Raw genomic sequence first — 17,500 nt, forward strand, 5'->3', positions numbered from 1 at the left:
TATTCCTCCTGATTGGACGACGTCATTATAGCCTCAGCCTATCCCAAGCTCTATTCCTCCTGATTGGACAACGTCATTACAGCCTCAGCCAATCCCAAGCTCTATTCCTCCTGATTGGATGACGTCATTATAGCCTCAGCCAATCCCAAGCTCTATTCCTCCTGATTGGACGACGTCATTACAGCCTCGGCCAATCCCAAGCTCTATTCCTCCTGATTGGACGACGTCATTATAGCCTCAGCCTATCCCAAGCTCTATTCCTCCTGATTGGACGACGTCATTATAGCCTCAGCCTATCCCAAGCTCTATTCCTCCTGATTGGACGACATCATTATAGCCTCAGCCAATCCCAAGCTCTATTCCTCCTGATTGGACGACGTCATTATAGCCTCAGCCTATCCCAAGCTCTATTCCTCCTGATTGGACAACGTCATTACAGCCTCAGCCAATCCCAAGCTCTATTCCTCCTGATTGGATGACGTCATTATAGCCTCAGCCAATCCCAAGCTCTATTCCTCCTGATTGGACGACGTCATTACAGCCTCGGCCAATCCCAAGCTCTATTCCTCCTGATTGGACGACGTCATTATAGCCTCAGCCTATCCCAAGCTCTATTCCTCCTGATTGGACGACATCATTATAGCCTCAGCCTATCCCAAGCTCTATTCCTCCTGATTGGACGACATCATTATAGCCTCAGCCAATCCCAAGCTCTATTCCTCCTGATTGGACGACGTCATTATAGCCTCAGCCTATCCCAAGCTCTATTCCTCCTGATTGGACAACGTCATTACAGCCTCAGCCAATCCCAAGCTCTATTCCTCCTGATTGGATGACGTCATTATAGCCTCAGCCTATCCCAAGCTCTATTCCTCCTGATTGGACGACATCATTATAGCCTCAGCCTATCCCAAGCTCTATTCCTCCTGATTGGACGACGTCATTATAGCCTCAGCCAATCCCAAGCTCTATTCCTCCTGATTGGACGACGTCATTATAGCCTCAGCCTATCCCAAGCTCTATTCCTCCTGATTGGACGACGTCATTATAGCCTCAGCCAATCCCAAGCTCTATTCCTCCTGATTGGACAACGTCATTACAGCCTCAGCCAATCCCAAGCTCTATTCCTCCTGATTGGACGACGTCATTATAGCCTCAGCCAATCCCAAGCTCTATTCCTCCTGATTGGACGACATCATTATAGCCTCAGCCTATCCCAAGCTCTATTCCTCCTGATTGGACGACATCATTATAGCCTCAGCCAATCCCAAGCTCTATTCCTCCTGATTGGACAACGTCATTATAGCCTCAGCCAATCCCAAGCTCTATTCCTCCTGATTGGACGACATCATTATAGCCTCAGCCTATCCCAAGCTCTATTCCTCCTGATTGGACGACATCATTAGACAGCATTTCCAACTCCATTTGCAATTTCATATTACATTTACATTATAGAGGGTTTTCACCTACGTCACGATTTGGTCAGTTACCCGGATGCGCGGCCATATTGGAGGTACTCGGATGTAAACAACGGCATGGATTGCACTGTTTATGTACTATTGAACACATTGTTACACTAATTTCTGATGTCTAAACCACGGGAAAAACACATGGAAGCTGCGAAATTATATAGAGAAGGACTTGGTAAGCAGGAAAGAGCTCAAAATTTTGACAAACTTAAGGTAATATGTGGTAAAGATCTGAACGAGCTAGCTTCTCTAGTCCTTACTTCTTTTTCGTATCCCGACATTGGCTACGTTCAGATTGTAAGTCCAAAAAAAAAGCACATGAAATCAGTTTCAAGCTACATCCATATGTGGTTTAATATCCTATTCAAATCACATATCAGGAAATCCACCAGTCTGAACGCTCTTTCTCGTGGTTTATGTGACTTTCTCACGCCACGTAAAATATAAACATCAGACGTTGTTATAGGGAACATGCTGAAAGTCGCTGCCGAAACAAGGCTGTGTTGATGCAAAGTGCCGGACGAGCAGAAAATTATTATTTTTGAAAAGTATTTTGAAACCGGCGCGGATGAAAAAGAGTTGTGCATACAGTAACCTACCAGCATCCTACAGTTCTGCAGCTCGAGACGCAGTAGTCCAGCGCGGCGGCTATACATTTCCATATTGTACAATTTAAATAAGAAAACATTTATATTGTAAATGCAAACCTCTCCATCAACGCAACATCATTGCCATATTGTCAAAGAGCTGCGTGGACACACAAATCGGTTCTGAACAGTTGCAATACAGTGTGGAGATCATTTTAGATCATATTCCAATCGGATACAAAGATAATCGGATTGACAGTGTGTATGTACCCATAGTTAACTATTATACGTCAAAATTTTAGCCATAGTTAACGCTTCATTTACACATGTGGCTGATGCTGTGCCTCTCTCAACCACAAACGCCATCTTTCATCAGTTTTTTGCACTCTTCTCTTTAACTTTCGGCAGTCTATAGAACTAGAAATGCTTTTTCTCGGTGCGACCGATGAGTACAGACCAAAACTTGACCATTTTTCAGAAGCAATAATCAGCCAAATTTGCGAGTCCGTTCAGTTCAATGGCACTGTTTACGTTCAGTACCTCCAAAATGGCCGACTTCCGGATTGATGACGCGTCGTGAAAACCCTCTATTAAAAGCAATTATAAAAAAAAAAACATAGGTAGCTGATATAGACTATTAAAGGGATAGTTCACTTTGAAATTAATTTTTTGATATGTTTTAGCTTACCTCAAGGGCATCCAAGATGTAGGTGTCTTTGTTTCCGCAGTAGTTTCAATTTTGATATTTTTAGGTCAAACCGTTCTTGTCTGTCAGTCATATAATGCAGGTCGATGGTCACTGGCTCAAAACACAAGCACAGAGTCCAAATTAAAACAATTCCCCATCATAAGTACACATTGATGGCCTAAGACATGAAACGAGCGGTTTGTGTGAGAAAACGAACAGTATTTATATCGTTGTTATCTCTTGAACACAGCACACGTCCAAATGATCTGACGGCGCGGGCGGGTATAGATATATACATAGATGTCGCCTTGGCTACGGTTTCGTTCCATTGAACTGCAGTAGCGAAGGCGACAGAGATAACAACGATATAAATACTGTTTGTTTTCTCACACAAACCGCTCGTTTCGTGTCTTAGGCCATCAATGTGTACTTATGATGGGGAATTGTTTTAATTTGGACTCTGTGCTTGTGTTTTGAGCCAGTGACCATAGACCTGCATTATATGACTGACAGACAAGAACGGTTTGACCTAAAAATATCAAAATTGAAACTACTGCGGAAACAAAGACACCTACATCTTGGATGCCCTTGAGGTAAGCTAAAACATATCAAAAATTAATTTCAAAGTGAACTATCGCTTTAATATTCTTTGGTTTAGTAAGTGAGAGAAACATGAGGTGGATTTGCTTCACAGGAGGAAGTTTTCTGACAGTTAGAGAAGAGGAAGGACTTATGAAATATCACGCGTGACACAAATGAAATATGAAATCTCAGAGGAATCCAATTTACAAGCTGTATGTGCTGGTGTTAAAACAAAAGCCAAGAACATGAACAAGTCATATTTTACCTCAAAATAAAGACAAAAATAATTTAGGATCATTATTTTTGTAGTGTGAAATTACAAATATACAAATATTATATTATTATTAGTCTTATTTTAAAATGAAAATAAAAATTGTATATAATTTAAATTGCAATCATAATGTATAGTATATAGTATAATAATAATAATGTTTTTTTTTTTTTTTTTTTTTAGTGTTTGTCCTGGACATGCTGGTCATACATGAATGTGAAATTAAATACCATCTTTGTCATACAATAAGAAACATTTCCCGGTCAATGAACAGTCAGAAGTTCAAACAGAGACAGACGTTCAGATCCACTTCCAGTGACTGTCGTGTTTCAGAGATGAACCCTGACAACGGCCTGCAGACTTCATGTTGAAGACGCTTCGCTCTCGCTCTGAATGAAGCCAAACGTGAAGCGGCACAACGCTTTGTGTTTGGATGAACCGCTAAAGGAGGAGTCTGCTCTCGTCTGGATCAAACTAATGAAGCCGTGTGGAGAAGAGCAGCGCGAGCAAAGCCTGAATCTCAAGTCATCCCCCCATAAATAAATAAACTTATAAATTAATCATTTATATATATATATATATATATATATATATATATATATATATAAAATATATTATTATTTATTAATATATTATATATTATATTATATTATTATATAATATATTATTTATATTTATATATTTATTTATATATATATATATATATATATATATATATTTATTTATATATATTATGTTAAATACAAATGTAAACATATAATATATAATAAGTAAATTAATATAAATAAGTAGCATAATATAACATTTTATATGACAAATAAACAATGAATATAAGTAAATAAGTATATAAATAAGTAAAAAATAAAGAATACATGTAAATAAATATATAAAATAAATAAGAAAATAAAGTGTATATAAATAACTAAATAAATAAATAAAGACTACAAGTAAAACATTTAATAAGTAAATAAATAAAATAAATAAAGTAAATAAAATAACAATAAAGATATAAATAATGAATATAAGTATATAAAATGAGTCAATAATATAAATAAAAATAAAGAATAAAAGTAAAACATTTACTAAAAAAATACATTTACCAAAAAATATAATAATAATAATAATAATGAACATAAGTAAATTAGTATATAAAATAAATAAGTAAATATAAATAAAGAAATAAATAATATAAGTAAATATTATAAATATAAAATAAATAGAAATATAACTAAATAAAATAAAAAATATAAATGAAAAATGAATATAAGTTAAAAAATAAAGCCTGTTTTAATAAAAAAAAAAAATCTCTCACCTTGTTATGGTGACAGATTTCATGAGATTTACCCAGCATGCAGTGTGACTGAAGTCATCAAATTCATGAAGCATCAGAAAGTGAAAACGCTGGTTGTCTTCCTCACGCGACTCACACACACTCCAGAAATCTGCTTCTGCATACACACACACACACACACACGCGTGCGCTCAGAGAGACTCAGGCCAACGCTCTCCTGAGCTCATAAACGTTGAGATCACCGGACAGAAACACGAAGAATGCCACCAAACCAGACTTCTGAACTCTGAACCAACGCTTTATTGTCTTTAAACAACAGAGAGAAATCCCAAAGCTATTCTCGAGAAGACGACAAGACAACAAACCGTATCTGTTATCATCCTAAATGTCAGGGAATGACTTGAAATCAACCAACTTACCAGTGTGAAAACTACCAACATGACTATTAAGATGGACATGTGACCATTGGTTTTTAATGTGTTCAACATCATGTTCTCAGGAACTCAACAGGCTTGTTTTTATAGTTCTAAATCTCTCCTGAATTTCAGTTGTTTCTTGCTCTCGGCAGCAGACAAAACACACTGTGCTCGACAAGTTTGTTTGGTTTTAATGAAATGGTTTAATTGTAGTTTATGGGTTTTTTTGAGGACACAAACTCACTGTCCTCCCTTAAACTGCAGAGATCTCTCTGACGCTTGATCATCTTCCGAGAACGAGCAGAAAACAGTTTCACATCCTCTGAAGAGTTTCACTTCTGCGTCCAAACGACAATCAGAGCTTCAGTCGGTCACTGGATCGCTGTTTTCTTCCTTTCAGCTGAATTTAAACTTTATCTTACAACACACTTCACGTTATTTCAGTTCATGCATTAAAGCAGGAATTCTTTCTTTCACAGGAACTTTTACTTTTCTGTTTGCTTGTTCAGGGATCTTCAGTTTCTACAGTATATGTTTTTTTGAATGGATGCATGATATATCGGCCACATATCGGTATCGGCCGTTATATTCTCAGTTTTAATGTAATCGGTATCGGCCGATATACGTTCAGTTTTAATGTTATATACGTTCAGTTTTAATGTTATATACGTTCAGTTTTAATGTTATATACGTTCAGTTTTAATGTTATATACGTTCAGTTTTAATCAGTTTTAATGTTATATACGTTCAGTTTTAATGTTATATACGTTCAGTTTTAATGTTATATACGTTCAGTTTTAATGTTATATACGTTCAGTTTTAATCAGTTTTAATGTTATATACGTGTTCAGTTTTAATGTTATATACGTTCAGTTTTAATCAGTTTTAATGTTATATACGTGTTCAGTTTTAATGTTATCGGTATCGGACGATATATGTTCAGTTTTAATGTTATATATGTTCAGTTTTAATGTTATATATGTTCAGTTTTAATGTTATCGGTATCAGACGATATATGTTCAGTTTTAATGTTATATATGTTCAGTTTTAATGTTATATATGTTCAGTTTTAATGTTATCGGTATCGGACGATATATGTTCAGTTTTAATGTTATATTTGTTCAGTTTTAATGTTATATATGTTCAGTTTTAATGTTATCGGTATCGGACGATATATGTTCAGTTTTAATGTTATCGTATCGGCCGATATATATGTTACATTTTAATGTTATCGGTATCGGCCGATACATGGTCAGTTTTAATGTTATCGGTATCGGCCAATATATGGTCAGTTTAAATGTTATCGTATCGGCCGATATATATGTTACATTTTAATGTTATCGGTATCGGCCGATACATGGTCAGTTTTAATGTTATCGGTATCGGCCGATACATGGTCAGTTTTAATGTTATCGGTATCGGACGATATATATGTTACATTTTATTGTTATCGGTATCGGCCGATATATGGTAAGTTTTAATGTTATAGGTATCGGACGATATATGTTACATTTTAATGTTATCGGTATCGGCCAAATTTTCTTATTCTTTAATATATTAACCCCCTGAGGTCGGGTGACGCGCGGGCGCGTCAACTCGATGTTTACTAAATGTTTCTATTAATATCTCCGCGATTGTGCAGCACACATAAATGGTTCTGATTTTGCCGTAATCGATAGATTCTCAGCTTCAACGTCCTTATTCTCGCGAAATCGTACGTGACTCACACAGGGAGCAAGAGGGAAGACAAGATGACCGTTCACAAAAAAAAAAAAAAAATTTGACCGTTCACCTTGCGTGATTGGTGGGCTAGCTTGCCTGTCTGCATTTTGTGTGAAACTAACCAATAGATGCGGTTGAAATCCCTAAGTACCCTCCCATCTCCTCACAGTGATGAAAATACAAAGCTGACATGGAGAGAGAAAGAGTAGAAAAGTCCGCGAAAGAAAAAGACCGCGAAAAAAACATGGCAAAAACATATATAAAAAGAGGAAAAGTAAGAAGAAGACGATGAGAGATAATGGCGAAGACATTGGTATTGAAAGACGTACTTGCGGCGGTTTTGGAGAGCAGCGACGAGGATGAACGAGTTTCCGAGCCTGATGGATTTTCTTCTGATGTAACTTTAGATGATGAGGATTATGATCACAGAAGAGATCCAGTTGAAGACGGGTAAGCATATTTATTTTATAAAAACCTTGTTCGCATGGTGCACTTTGTGCTAGACTAACTGTGACCATCTTGGCTAAAATAAGCTGCGCTGTACTGCTTTGTGTATCTGAACTTTGACAAATTGACTGTGCCTTTAGCAAAGTGTTTACTTTATGTAAAAGTTATTTTCTTGTGTAAAACTGAGGTAACGTACACTTACAAATAGTAACGTTGTAGGCATGTAGGCTGTTTTTGGTGGTCTACTTTTGATAACTAATGTAATATTTCTTCACCTCAATTCACAATTTGAATAACATTATCTCTTGTAGTTATGAATCAATATGTTTTGGCCAAATTGATAATGCAAGTCCTAACTTATTTGTTTTTGTGTTTTTTTCAGAGAGGATTCACAGCTATCAGGGCCCAGTGTAACACAGGCAGCCTCACCTGTGCCTGCCACCAGTCACCAGGTCACCACCAGCCCTTACACAGCAACCATCATCACCAACCCGGCCAGCCAAGAGGTCCCGTACCCCCCCAGCATCAACCAGCACTATTTCTAATATCTAATATATAGTTCAGCTTTGGTTTGAAAAAAAAAAATGTTGAAAAGTTGACAAGAAAACATGAACATTTTTACATTTTGTGAATATTGTTAGTAGTGAGCTTTTTTCACAAAGTAAACGTTTTGCTTGAAAGAAAGACCTGTTGTAATGCTACTTTTTCATTTGCACACATCCCATAAAGCTTGATATGTAGTAGGAAGTTATTTTAGTCCTATTTTATCTCAGTCCCTCTAACATTTGGTGAGGGTAGAGTCACAGACAAAACTTGTACTAAAAAACGATTTTTCAAAATGTCACTTTAGACAATTATTATTCATTATCTACTATTTTATTCATATATTACACTACTTTTGTGACCCTAAGACTTTGGGGAACCCATATCAAGGGCCAAAATAATTCGTCCACGTGAGTAATGGTATGTTTCCACAAGAGATTTGAAGAATTTCAAAAATCGGACTTATATTTTTCACCTTTTAGAGCCAAATTATCCCTCTCTCTCTCTTTACACAATGCTCTAGGACAAGTGGTGAGCTCATCAGAGAAAGAGCTGGGTTTTCTCTGCACATTTTGATATAAAACACATGGGATTATGTTATGTAATTGCCTTTAAAAGGTGAATTTAATAAGATATGTAAAATCGAAGAAAAAGTGAAAAAATGCCCTTAGACCTCAGAGGGTTAAAGCTGATAAATAATGGATTATTTCCTTCAGCTGAGACACTTCAGATGCGCACTGTTCAACATGATGGTTTTGAATTGCTTGAAATATGATTGAAATCACTTCGAAGAGGGAAAACACAGTTCAGCGCAACATGTGCAGCAAGTCTGTCATATCGGCTACATAAAATTATCATGAGAACATTATAATTGTGTGTTTGAGACGTGGCTTTTAATGGTAAGACTTTTGTTTTTGTAATCAGGCTCTCAAAAATTATATAAAAATTTGGATTTGGATTTATCGACCGATATATCGGTTATCGGCATTCAAAAATAATGAATTATCGGTGATCAGTTTTGGCCAAAATGTTCATATCGTCCATCGCTAGGTTCTTCAGATCAGTGTTTTGGTTTCTGGCTTCTTTAAAACACCAGGATATAGTTGATCTTCTGAAGAATTACAGAGAGAAATATCACATAATGGCTGTAAAATGGGTTGTGATTTTTCTCTGAGTAGAACAGGATGTGAAAAAAAGGAGGAGAAAAGTGTGTAGTGGGAAGAAAGAGTCATTTTCAAGTTCATGTCAACTTTAAAGAGGTTATTCTGTTGCTTCAGGCTGTAAAATTCCTCTTTGCCTCCAACTGGAGCCTTTTTAAAGAGTCTGTACTAGATAATCAAACATGGAAGATTCATTTTTTTTCTCCGTTTCATTTCTCTCCCACTAACGCATTCGATTTCATGCCTGCTGTCCTCAGATGATCTGTGGTGTCGTATATCAGAGGATCTGCAGCTCATCACATTTCACCGTCATACAGGACTTCTGAAAATCATCATCTATGAGCATCTCGGTTCGATTACCAGGAAGACAACAAACAACAACAACAACAACAACAACACTAACAATAACACACCAATAAACAAAAATATATATACTTTCATCTATACATTTTTAGACTATTTACCATACAATAGATGTTTTCTTCCAAAAAGAAATAAATACAAAAATTTTATATAATAACAATATAAATGTAATTTATTATACACTGAAAAAAATTATTCGTTGAATTTAATAAAACAAATTATGGTAAGTGGTTGCACACAATTGATTTTAGCTACATTTAACCAAATGCATTAAGTTGAACTAACCACTTACCATAAAAAATTGATTAAATTCAACAAATGATTTTTTTCAGTGTAATAAATAAATATAAATAAAATGATATATAAATAATTATTTAAATTTTATATTTTATTTTTATTTTTATTTTAAATGTGTATTATATATAAAAAAAAAATATATATATATATATATATATATATATACATAGAGAGAGAGAGAGAGAGATTTAAAATAAAGAATTATACAATTTTAATAATTAAATGATAATTATTAAACTACTAATTAATAAATAAATTATATAAAAAAATTATTTTATAAAAAAAATAATTATATTATATTTATTATAATCTGCAGGTGTAAAATGATCAACAACAAGAATAATTTACCATGATGTTTTACACACTGGCCTTTATGCTAAACAGGTTTAATTATGTAAAACAGGAACTTTGACTCGCTGATGCATATTTTATTTTATTTATAAAAGTGCTTCTCATTAACGGTCTACAGAGAAATAGTAACAGTGATGCTTGCCTAAACAAAACCCCACTAATACTCCCATGATGCACGTCAGGATCACATCTCCTGCCGGATAACAGGGAACTCTTCTGGAACGCATTAAGAAATAAAAACAGTCTACATTGGCTGCGTTCTCACTCAACAAGTCAATATCCAATAATGAATAAAAAAACAATAATGTAGGTCAGTCGAATCTATTTATAAAACACAGAAACCACAATGCCCTTCATCTCTCAGAAGCGTCTGATCCCGGGAATAACGCACACGACACTAGAAACAATCCCATAAAGGAGACATTGTTCTGCAGAAGAGAAGATGTGAAGGACGACAAGGTTTGGCCCCAATTTTTATTCATTTTCATTTAGTTTTAATTGATTTTTATTCCAGTTTTAGTAATTTGAGCATTTCAACTTGAAGTTAGTTTCCAAAGCAACACCTAATTTTCTTTTTTTGTTGTTGTTGTTTAAGTTTTTCATCTAATATTGATATATATTTTAATTTTATTTTTTATTTTAATAACCGAAAACTATTCTAACGGTTTTATTAAACAACAACAACAACAACAACATTAGAGCTGCACAATTCTGGATGAACTGAGATTAATTATTATTATTATTATTATTATTATTATTATTATTATTATTATTATAGAAATCATGATTCTCCTATGATTCTGAATAGACAAAAACATTTAATTAATTTGAATTTCAACGTCAATATTTTTATTACTGGATAAATCAGCATTTACATTTTTTTTTACGAATCTTTTGAATGAATGATTCAATGACAAATATATTTATTACAGTCACTTGTCGCCACCTACTGGTGCAACGATGTAATCAACACTATCATTATATGAAGCATCACATTACTTTCAAATTTTGATTGCTAGCTTCGACATCAGTGTTTATCTCAACTATAACCTTTTATCCCAGTTCGTCTGTAATAATCTGAACTATTGTAACACAAGGTGCGCTTCCATTACAGATTTGCACAAAACTTTAGCAATTTTTTTCTAAATGTCGACAAAAAACTATTGCGAAATGACGGCGTTTCCATTAACCAATGTCATGCGACTAAAACTTCTCGCAATAAGTAAATCCAAAAACCATGGCAACGGACGTTGGTAGGATTCTGTATATCCCAGCCACTGCACTGGCCATTATTATTAATGGAAGGAGATGTGTGTGTGTTATCCAAGCATTAATGGTAGGGAACGACCCTTATACTTGTGAGCGGCTCATATGAGGTGTTTCTGGGTGTTTCTCCCTCAGATCTGCTTCGAGGTCTTGATTGTGGCATTTATTTGAGGTTTAGAATCCATTATTCCTGTAATTATTTTGTCTTGTATGAATTTAATAAAGAGCTCTGTCTCGTATTCTGTCCAAACACACCGCGTCATCACGTCAGGTGACTGTAAATGCGCAAAAACTGTTTCCATTGCAGTTTTACGAAATATTTATTTTTTTCGAGTTGCCTGAAAAACCTCCTCATGCGAGCGGGAAAACTTTTTTGCGATAAATGGGAGTTTTTGCGAAATTGACGCGTTTCCATTGGGCGTATTTTCAATTTTCAATTCGCAATTTCAATTTGCGCAATTTGAAGGGTAATGGAAACGCGCTACAGAAAGATTAATCGTGCAGCTCTAAACAACAGTGGTTCAGAATTGATCTTGCTTTAAATGCAATTGAAAGTAAACGTATAGAGTTTAAATATTTTTCCAAACTTTGACCCGACCACCTAGCAACCACTCAAAGCACCCTAGCAACCATCTGGCAATGCCCTAAAAACTAAATCCACAACAACCACAAAGCAACCAATCACAGTAATCTGGCAAACGGACACACTCTCTGAATAAAATTTATTTGAGGGAAACTGCTGCATCCTTAAATAAAACACAACGCTAAATTGACAAAAAAGTGCAGTTTCCTTCAGGCGGGTAAAACAACCTCGAGCTCGTGTCTGCAATCTCAGACAGATTATATTCCAACATGAATTCAGTTTAATCTGGTGGGAAATGAACATGAAGTGCCATTATATCAGCCCTCTTCAGAAAGCCAGGGACTATCAGTGAACTGAATTACACACACTCCATTTAACTCTAAAGGATGCAGTCATTAGGGTTAAAACACACACACTCACACACACACATTAGCACAACCATAAGTGAGGATTTGCCCCAGGGCATGATGGGCCGCCACTGAGGCAGGAATCTCACGAGGAAACACACACACACACACACACACGTCATAAAAATGATTTCAACAATATTCATATGATTATTCAGTTCAACATGAGGAAGAGAAGCGGTGACGATCAGATAACAGATCCATACTGGTTATTAATCTGACGAATTCTGCAATCGCAATCAGGAAACAAGAGCTTTTAAAGGAACAGATTACCTGGGGAAAAAACGGGTTTAAAAAGACATGATAATTTTTCATCCCTGAAGAACACGTCATAGGGAAGAAATGAAACTCAACTTTATGAAACATTACACAATCCAATACACTAGAAGACTGATGAAACTTCCTCTAAAACACAACTGATCATCAGTAACATGAACACACACACACACACAAATCCTCATCTCGCCCAAACGCCAAACATACTTTCAAACTAATCTACAATATTCCCGAAAATACATGATTCAATAACTCACACGAAGATTTCACGGGTTTCGTTACAGGATGAATCAACATTTTTGAACGAATCTCTTGAATGAATGATTCAATGACAAATACATTTTTTAACAGTCACTTGTCGCCACCTACTGGTGTAATGATGTAATTGATAAAATTATTATTGAAGCATCACATTACTTTTAAAAGGTGATTTACTCTAAAGAAACTCAACTTTATGAAACATTACACAACCAAATACAGCAGAAGACTGATGAAACTTCCTCTAAAACACAACTGATCATCAGTAACATGAACACACACACACACACACACAAATCCTCCTCTAACAGCATCATCTCGTCCAAACGCCAGATATACTTCCAAATTAATCTACAATCTTCCAGAAAAAACGCACACAATCCTCACATCATCCCGACTGAAATCCACTCACAGCATCCGTGCTCTTCACCGGCTACTGTATAATCACCTGTCAATCAAAATACACTGATCTGGATTTATCATCTGAAAACATTCCACATCAAATAAAGATTCCAAATAGAATGTTTTACAGCCTGAGGTTCTTGTAATGTATTGAGCTAAAAGTTTTTATTTTATACAAAATATATATTTACTAAATAATTAGCACACTAAAGTTGCTACAAAATCAAAGCTAAATGTTCAACAAAGTTGTGTTCCAAATTTGAAGTTGTTATCACAAAAATAAAGGTTCCGGTGAGATTTTGTTTCGGCGCAGTACCAAAACTATCCACCGGGGGACACCCATATAACCCTACCCTAACCCTTCTCCAGTCACAAATTAATATATCTGTCACAATATCACTTCTATCACAAAACAGTCACCAGATACAGAACCTTGAGACTCAGACCTTTCCGACGATATGCGTTTTGTCAATATTAGAAAAAGTTTTGATTATGAAATTGTGCAGTAAATTTCGTATAATTTGAAACCTGACTCCGCCCACTAGGGGGAGGAGCCTGTTAAAAAAAGTTTAAAGTACCGTGTTTATGGTAAAGCAATGTCAAATTTTAAATTTTGAGGTTTCAGATTATGAATGACACCCAATTTATAATGATTAAAATATGTGAAAAAGACAATAAAAGTATACTGGGACAAAAACGTGAGTTTCAGAAGAGATTCTAACCTCGATATGCGAGTGAGTGTGTGTGAATGTTGTTCTTGGATCAGGAGGTTTTTCACGCTCAGGGTTTAATGCGATGGGAATGTTCTCTGATGGCCTTGGGATCGAGGCTGTCCGTGCTTTTACAACCATGTCTCATATGATGTGTCACTTCATATCTCAGCAGAAGATGACGTGCGGCATTCCGGAACATTCCCTCGTTCTGCTGGGAATAGCGTGCGACTGTAGACGGTATGCAGTGATTAGGGGCCCAATGACATCCAAATTCCATTTTAATGGTCAAAAATTTTAGTAATCAAATAGAATTAAAATCATTAAAAATTTAATTTTAACGCCCTATAAAATCACTTATTTTTTCCACAAATTCCATTTTTTCCACTTACATTTTTCTGTTTTCCATTTTTTTCCATTTTTAATTTTTTTTCTGTATTCCATTTCAATGGTTTAATTACATTTTAATCATCAAAAAGCGTAATTTATAGAATTTATAGAATTATATAACATTTATTTAATTTATAAAAAAAAATTTATAATAATAGGGCCCTATGAAATTAATGTTTGCATTTTTCTGGATTTATGATTTAATACAAATTTACTATAAAATAAATGGTGGTAATCAAATGAAGATATAAAACGTTAAATTTAATTAATCTTTTTAAAAGTAATTAATTTCATGAAGCACTACTTTTGATTTACTCATCCAACATTTGCCAGATTCCGCGATATTCCGCATTATACTGTAAATTCCAACTTTATGACTGGATTCCGTGATTCTGTCGGCGTTCCAAAGGCCAAACGAAATCATTACTTTAGAATAAACAAACAGTATAACACTGATTCATGGCAGTGATTCGACTCTTTTGAATCGGTTCACCTGTTTGAATCTTTCACTGAATGATCGGCACTGGACTGGATCTTAACGCCACGTTCACACTCACACACACACACACACACACACACACACAGTTCTGTCCTGCGTCGGTGTACAGTAATGAAGAACGGGGATAGCGTTCACACACACACACACACACACACACACACAGCTCTGTCCTGCGTCGGTGTACAGTAATGAAGAACGGGGACAGCGTTCACACACACACACACACACACACACACACACACACACACACACACACACACACACACACACACACACACACACACACACACACACACACACACACACACACACACACACACACACACAGTTCTGTCCTGCGTCGGTGTACAGTAATGAAGAACGGGGACAGCGTTCACACACACACACACACACACAGCTCTGTCCTGCGTCGGTGTACAGTAATGAAGAACGGGGACAGCGTACACACACACACACACACACACACACACACACACAGCTCTGTCCTGCGTCGGTGTACAGTAATGAAGAACGGGGACAGCGTTCACACACACACACACACACACACACACACACACACACACACACACACACACACACACACACAGCTCTGTCCTGCGTCGGTGTACAGTAATGAAGAACGGGGACAGCGTTCACACACACACACACACACACACTGAAAGCACAGGCTAATGAGGAGCGTATAGTTGTGTAATGTCTTTGATCTGAACATCACAGATGGAGAAGTGTGGGAGTCGGGAAGCGTTTGATGCCGTCTCCTCCACTTCTCCTCTTCTCTTCACCTGCACCAGCTCATCTGCATATGAACAACACCTGCGCTGAAGAACCTCACAGGAACACACACTCAGGAACACACACACACACCCAGTGTAACTGAGCGAGAACCAAACCACTCTGAGATATGTGCTTCCTTCTCCTGCACACTTTAAAGTCCTGTCTAAATAAATACAAATAATAAAATACAATAAAAAAAAGAATATAGATAATAATAAAATACAAAAACTTTATTAAATATAATACATATTTTATTTTATTTTATTAAATATAATAAAATGTATATATTATTATATTTTATTATATTATATTATATTTTGTTTTATTTTATTATATTATATTTAATAAAATAAAATAAAAGTATATTTCATTATATTTAATAAAATAAATAAATAAATAAAAATGTGTATATATATATATATATATATATATATGTGTGTGTAAAAAGTGCTATATAAATAAAGGTGACTTGACTTGATTAAAACATTTTAATTGTGTATATTTTTCCACATTAAATTTCACATATGAGAATATTTCATCAGGCTTTTGGGAAACTGGGTTGGATTCAAGCAGCCAGGCGATTCAAGGTTAATGAAAGACGTCGCAGTGACCGTCCGTCCGTCCGTGTGTGTGTGTGTGTGTGTGTGTGTGTGTGTGTGTGTGTGTGTGTGTGTGTGTGTGTGTGTGACGAATGGCCCTGATGTCTGTTGCCTACTCAGGGAAGAGAGCATCCCAACACTGTCTATAATGCCTGAAAGTGCTTATAAAATACATAAATATATGAAATATCACTAGATATTGAGCAGAGCCGACAGTTCGAGAGCTTCCATGAGGAAACTACTGATCAGAAACCCTAATGACACGTTACTAACATACAGCAGAGTGTGTGTGTCTCCTGAGTGTGTGTCTTGAGAGATACTTTAATCATTATAAAATAATAATTTGTTACATTTCTATAGCGCTTTTCTCAATCCCTCAAACGCCAGCTTAGCACGAGGACGTCGTCACACTCACACACACTCCTGACCCAGACACAGTTAAACACACACTCATCCGACGAGGCCTATCAAAGCTGGAAGAAGCGTTTCAGCTGCTAATCAACTAATAGAGCTGATGAAGAGCCGGGATCCTCTGATCATCTTCCTCACGCTGCTTCAGGGACAGTGTGGAGCTCATATGTGCTCGAGTCTTCAGTTCACATCACAATCTGAATCTTAACATCACATTTCATCTGAAAATGCCAAAAATAGGCATACACTGTATATAGACATTATTTAAATTTATATGTACTTCTTGTGTTTTATTCATGATAAAATAATTCTGATAAATAATTCTGATGATAGATAGATAAATACACAAACAAATAAATAAATACACAAAAAAATGCACAAACAAATAATATTGTATAATAATAAATAATGTATTTTTATATATCAGAATTATTTTTTAGAAAAAAAAAAAGAAAAAAAAAAAGAGACTGAGGCCTATTTTGGGATTCATAAATAGATAAATTACGGACGGATGGACTTTTTCTTCTTGTAATTTTAGTGAGAAAGTCGTTTCCATTCAATTAAACCCAATAATGAAATGCAGTCTCTCATTATAAAGCCGTTTACTCTCCAGATCGTCTAATAACAGGAATTACTGCATGATTACAGAATATAGTCATTTCATATTCATTCATTCCACTGCTGGGATATATATCATTACCGTAATATAACATAACTGATATACAGTATACAGCATAC

General features: G+C 35.5%; 2 protein-coding genes across 6 annotated transcripts in view; one reads left to right on the top strand and one right to left on the bottom strand.

Annotated features, from left to right (window-relative positions):
- Window positions 1–17,500, bottom strand: part of myo9ab (myosin IXAb) — a 100,136-nt gene that overhangs the window by 79,901 nt on the left and 2,735 nt on the right. For 4 of the 5 annotated variants that reach the window (XM_084396818.1, XM_084396816.1, XM_084396815.1 and 1 more), the window contains exon 1: window positions 4,910–5,045. The exons of the other annotated variant lie outside the window; for it this stretch is intronic. In XM_084396818.1, the coding sequence (XP_084252944.1) occupies window positions 4,910–4,983 (74 nt within the window). In that variant the 5' untranslated portion in view covers window positions 4,984–5,045. Of the gene's footprint in view, window positions 1–4,909; window positions 5,046–17,500 lie in introns of those variants that run through there. 5 annotated transcript variants of the gene reach the window in all.
- Window positions 6,868–8,018, top strand: LOC311282777 (uncharacterized protein; the record flags this gene model as incomplete). The annotated part of the gene is made up of 2 exons (XM_084396785.1): window positions 6,868–7,476; window positions 7,856–8,018. Exons 1-2 carry the CDS (start codon window positions 7,325–7,327, stop codon window positions 8,016–8,018), a joined length of 315 nt encoding a protein of 104 aa, XP_084252911.1. The 5' UTR covers window positions 6,868–7,324.

This window comes from Rutilus rutilus (genome assembly GCF_951802725.1).
Source record: "Rutilus rutilus genome assembly, chromosome: 23".
NCBI classification, from domain to species: Eukaryota; Metazoa; Chordata; class Actinopteri; order Cypriniformes; family Leuciscidae; genus Rutilus; species Rutilus rutilus.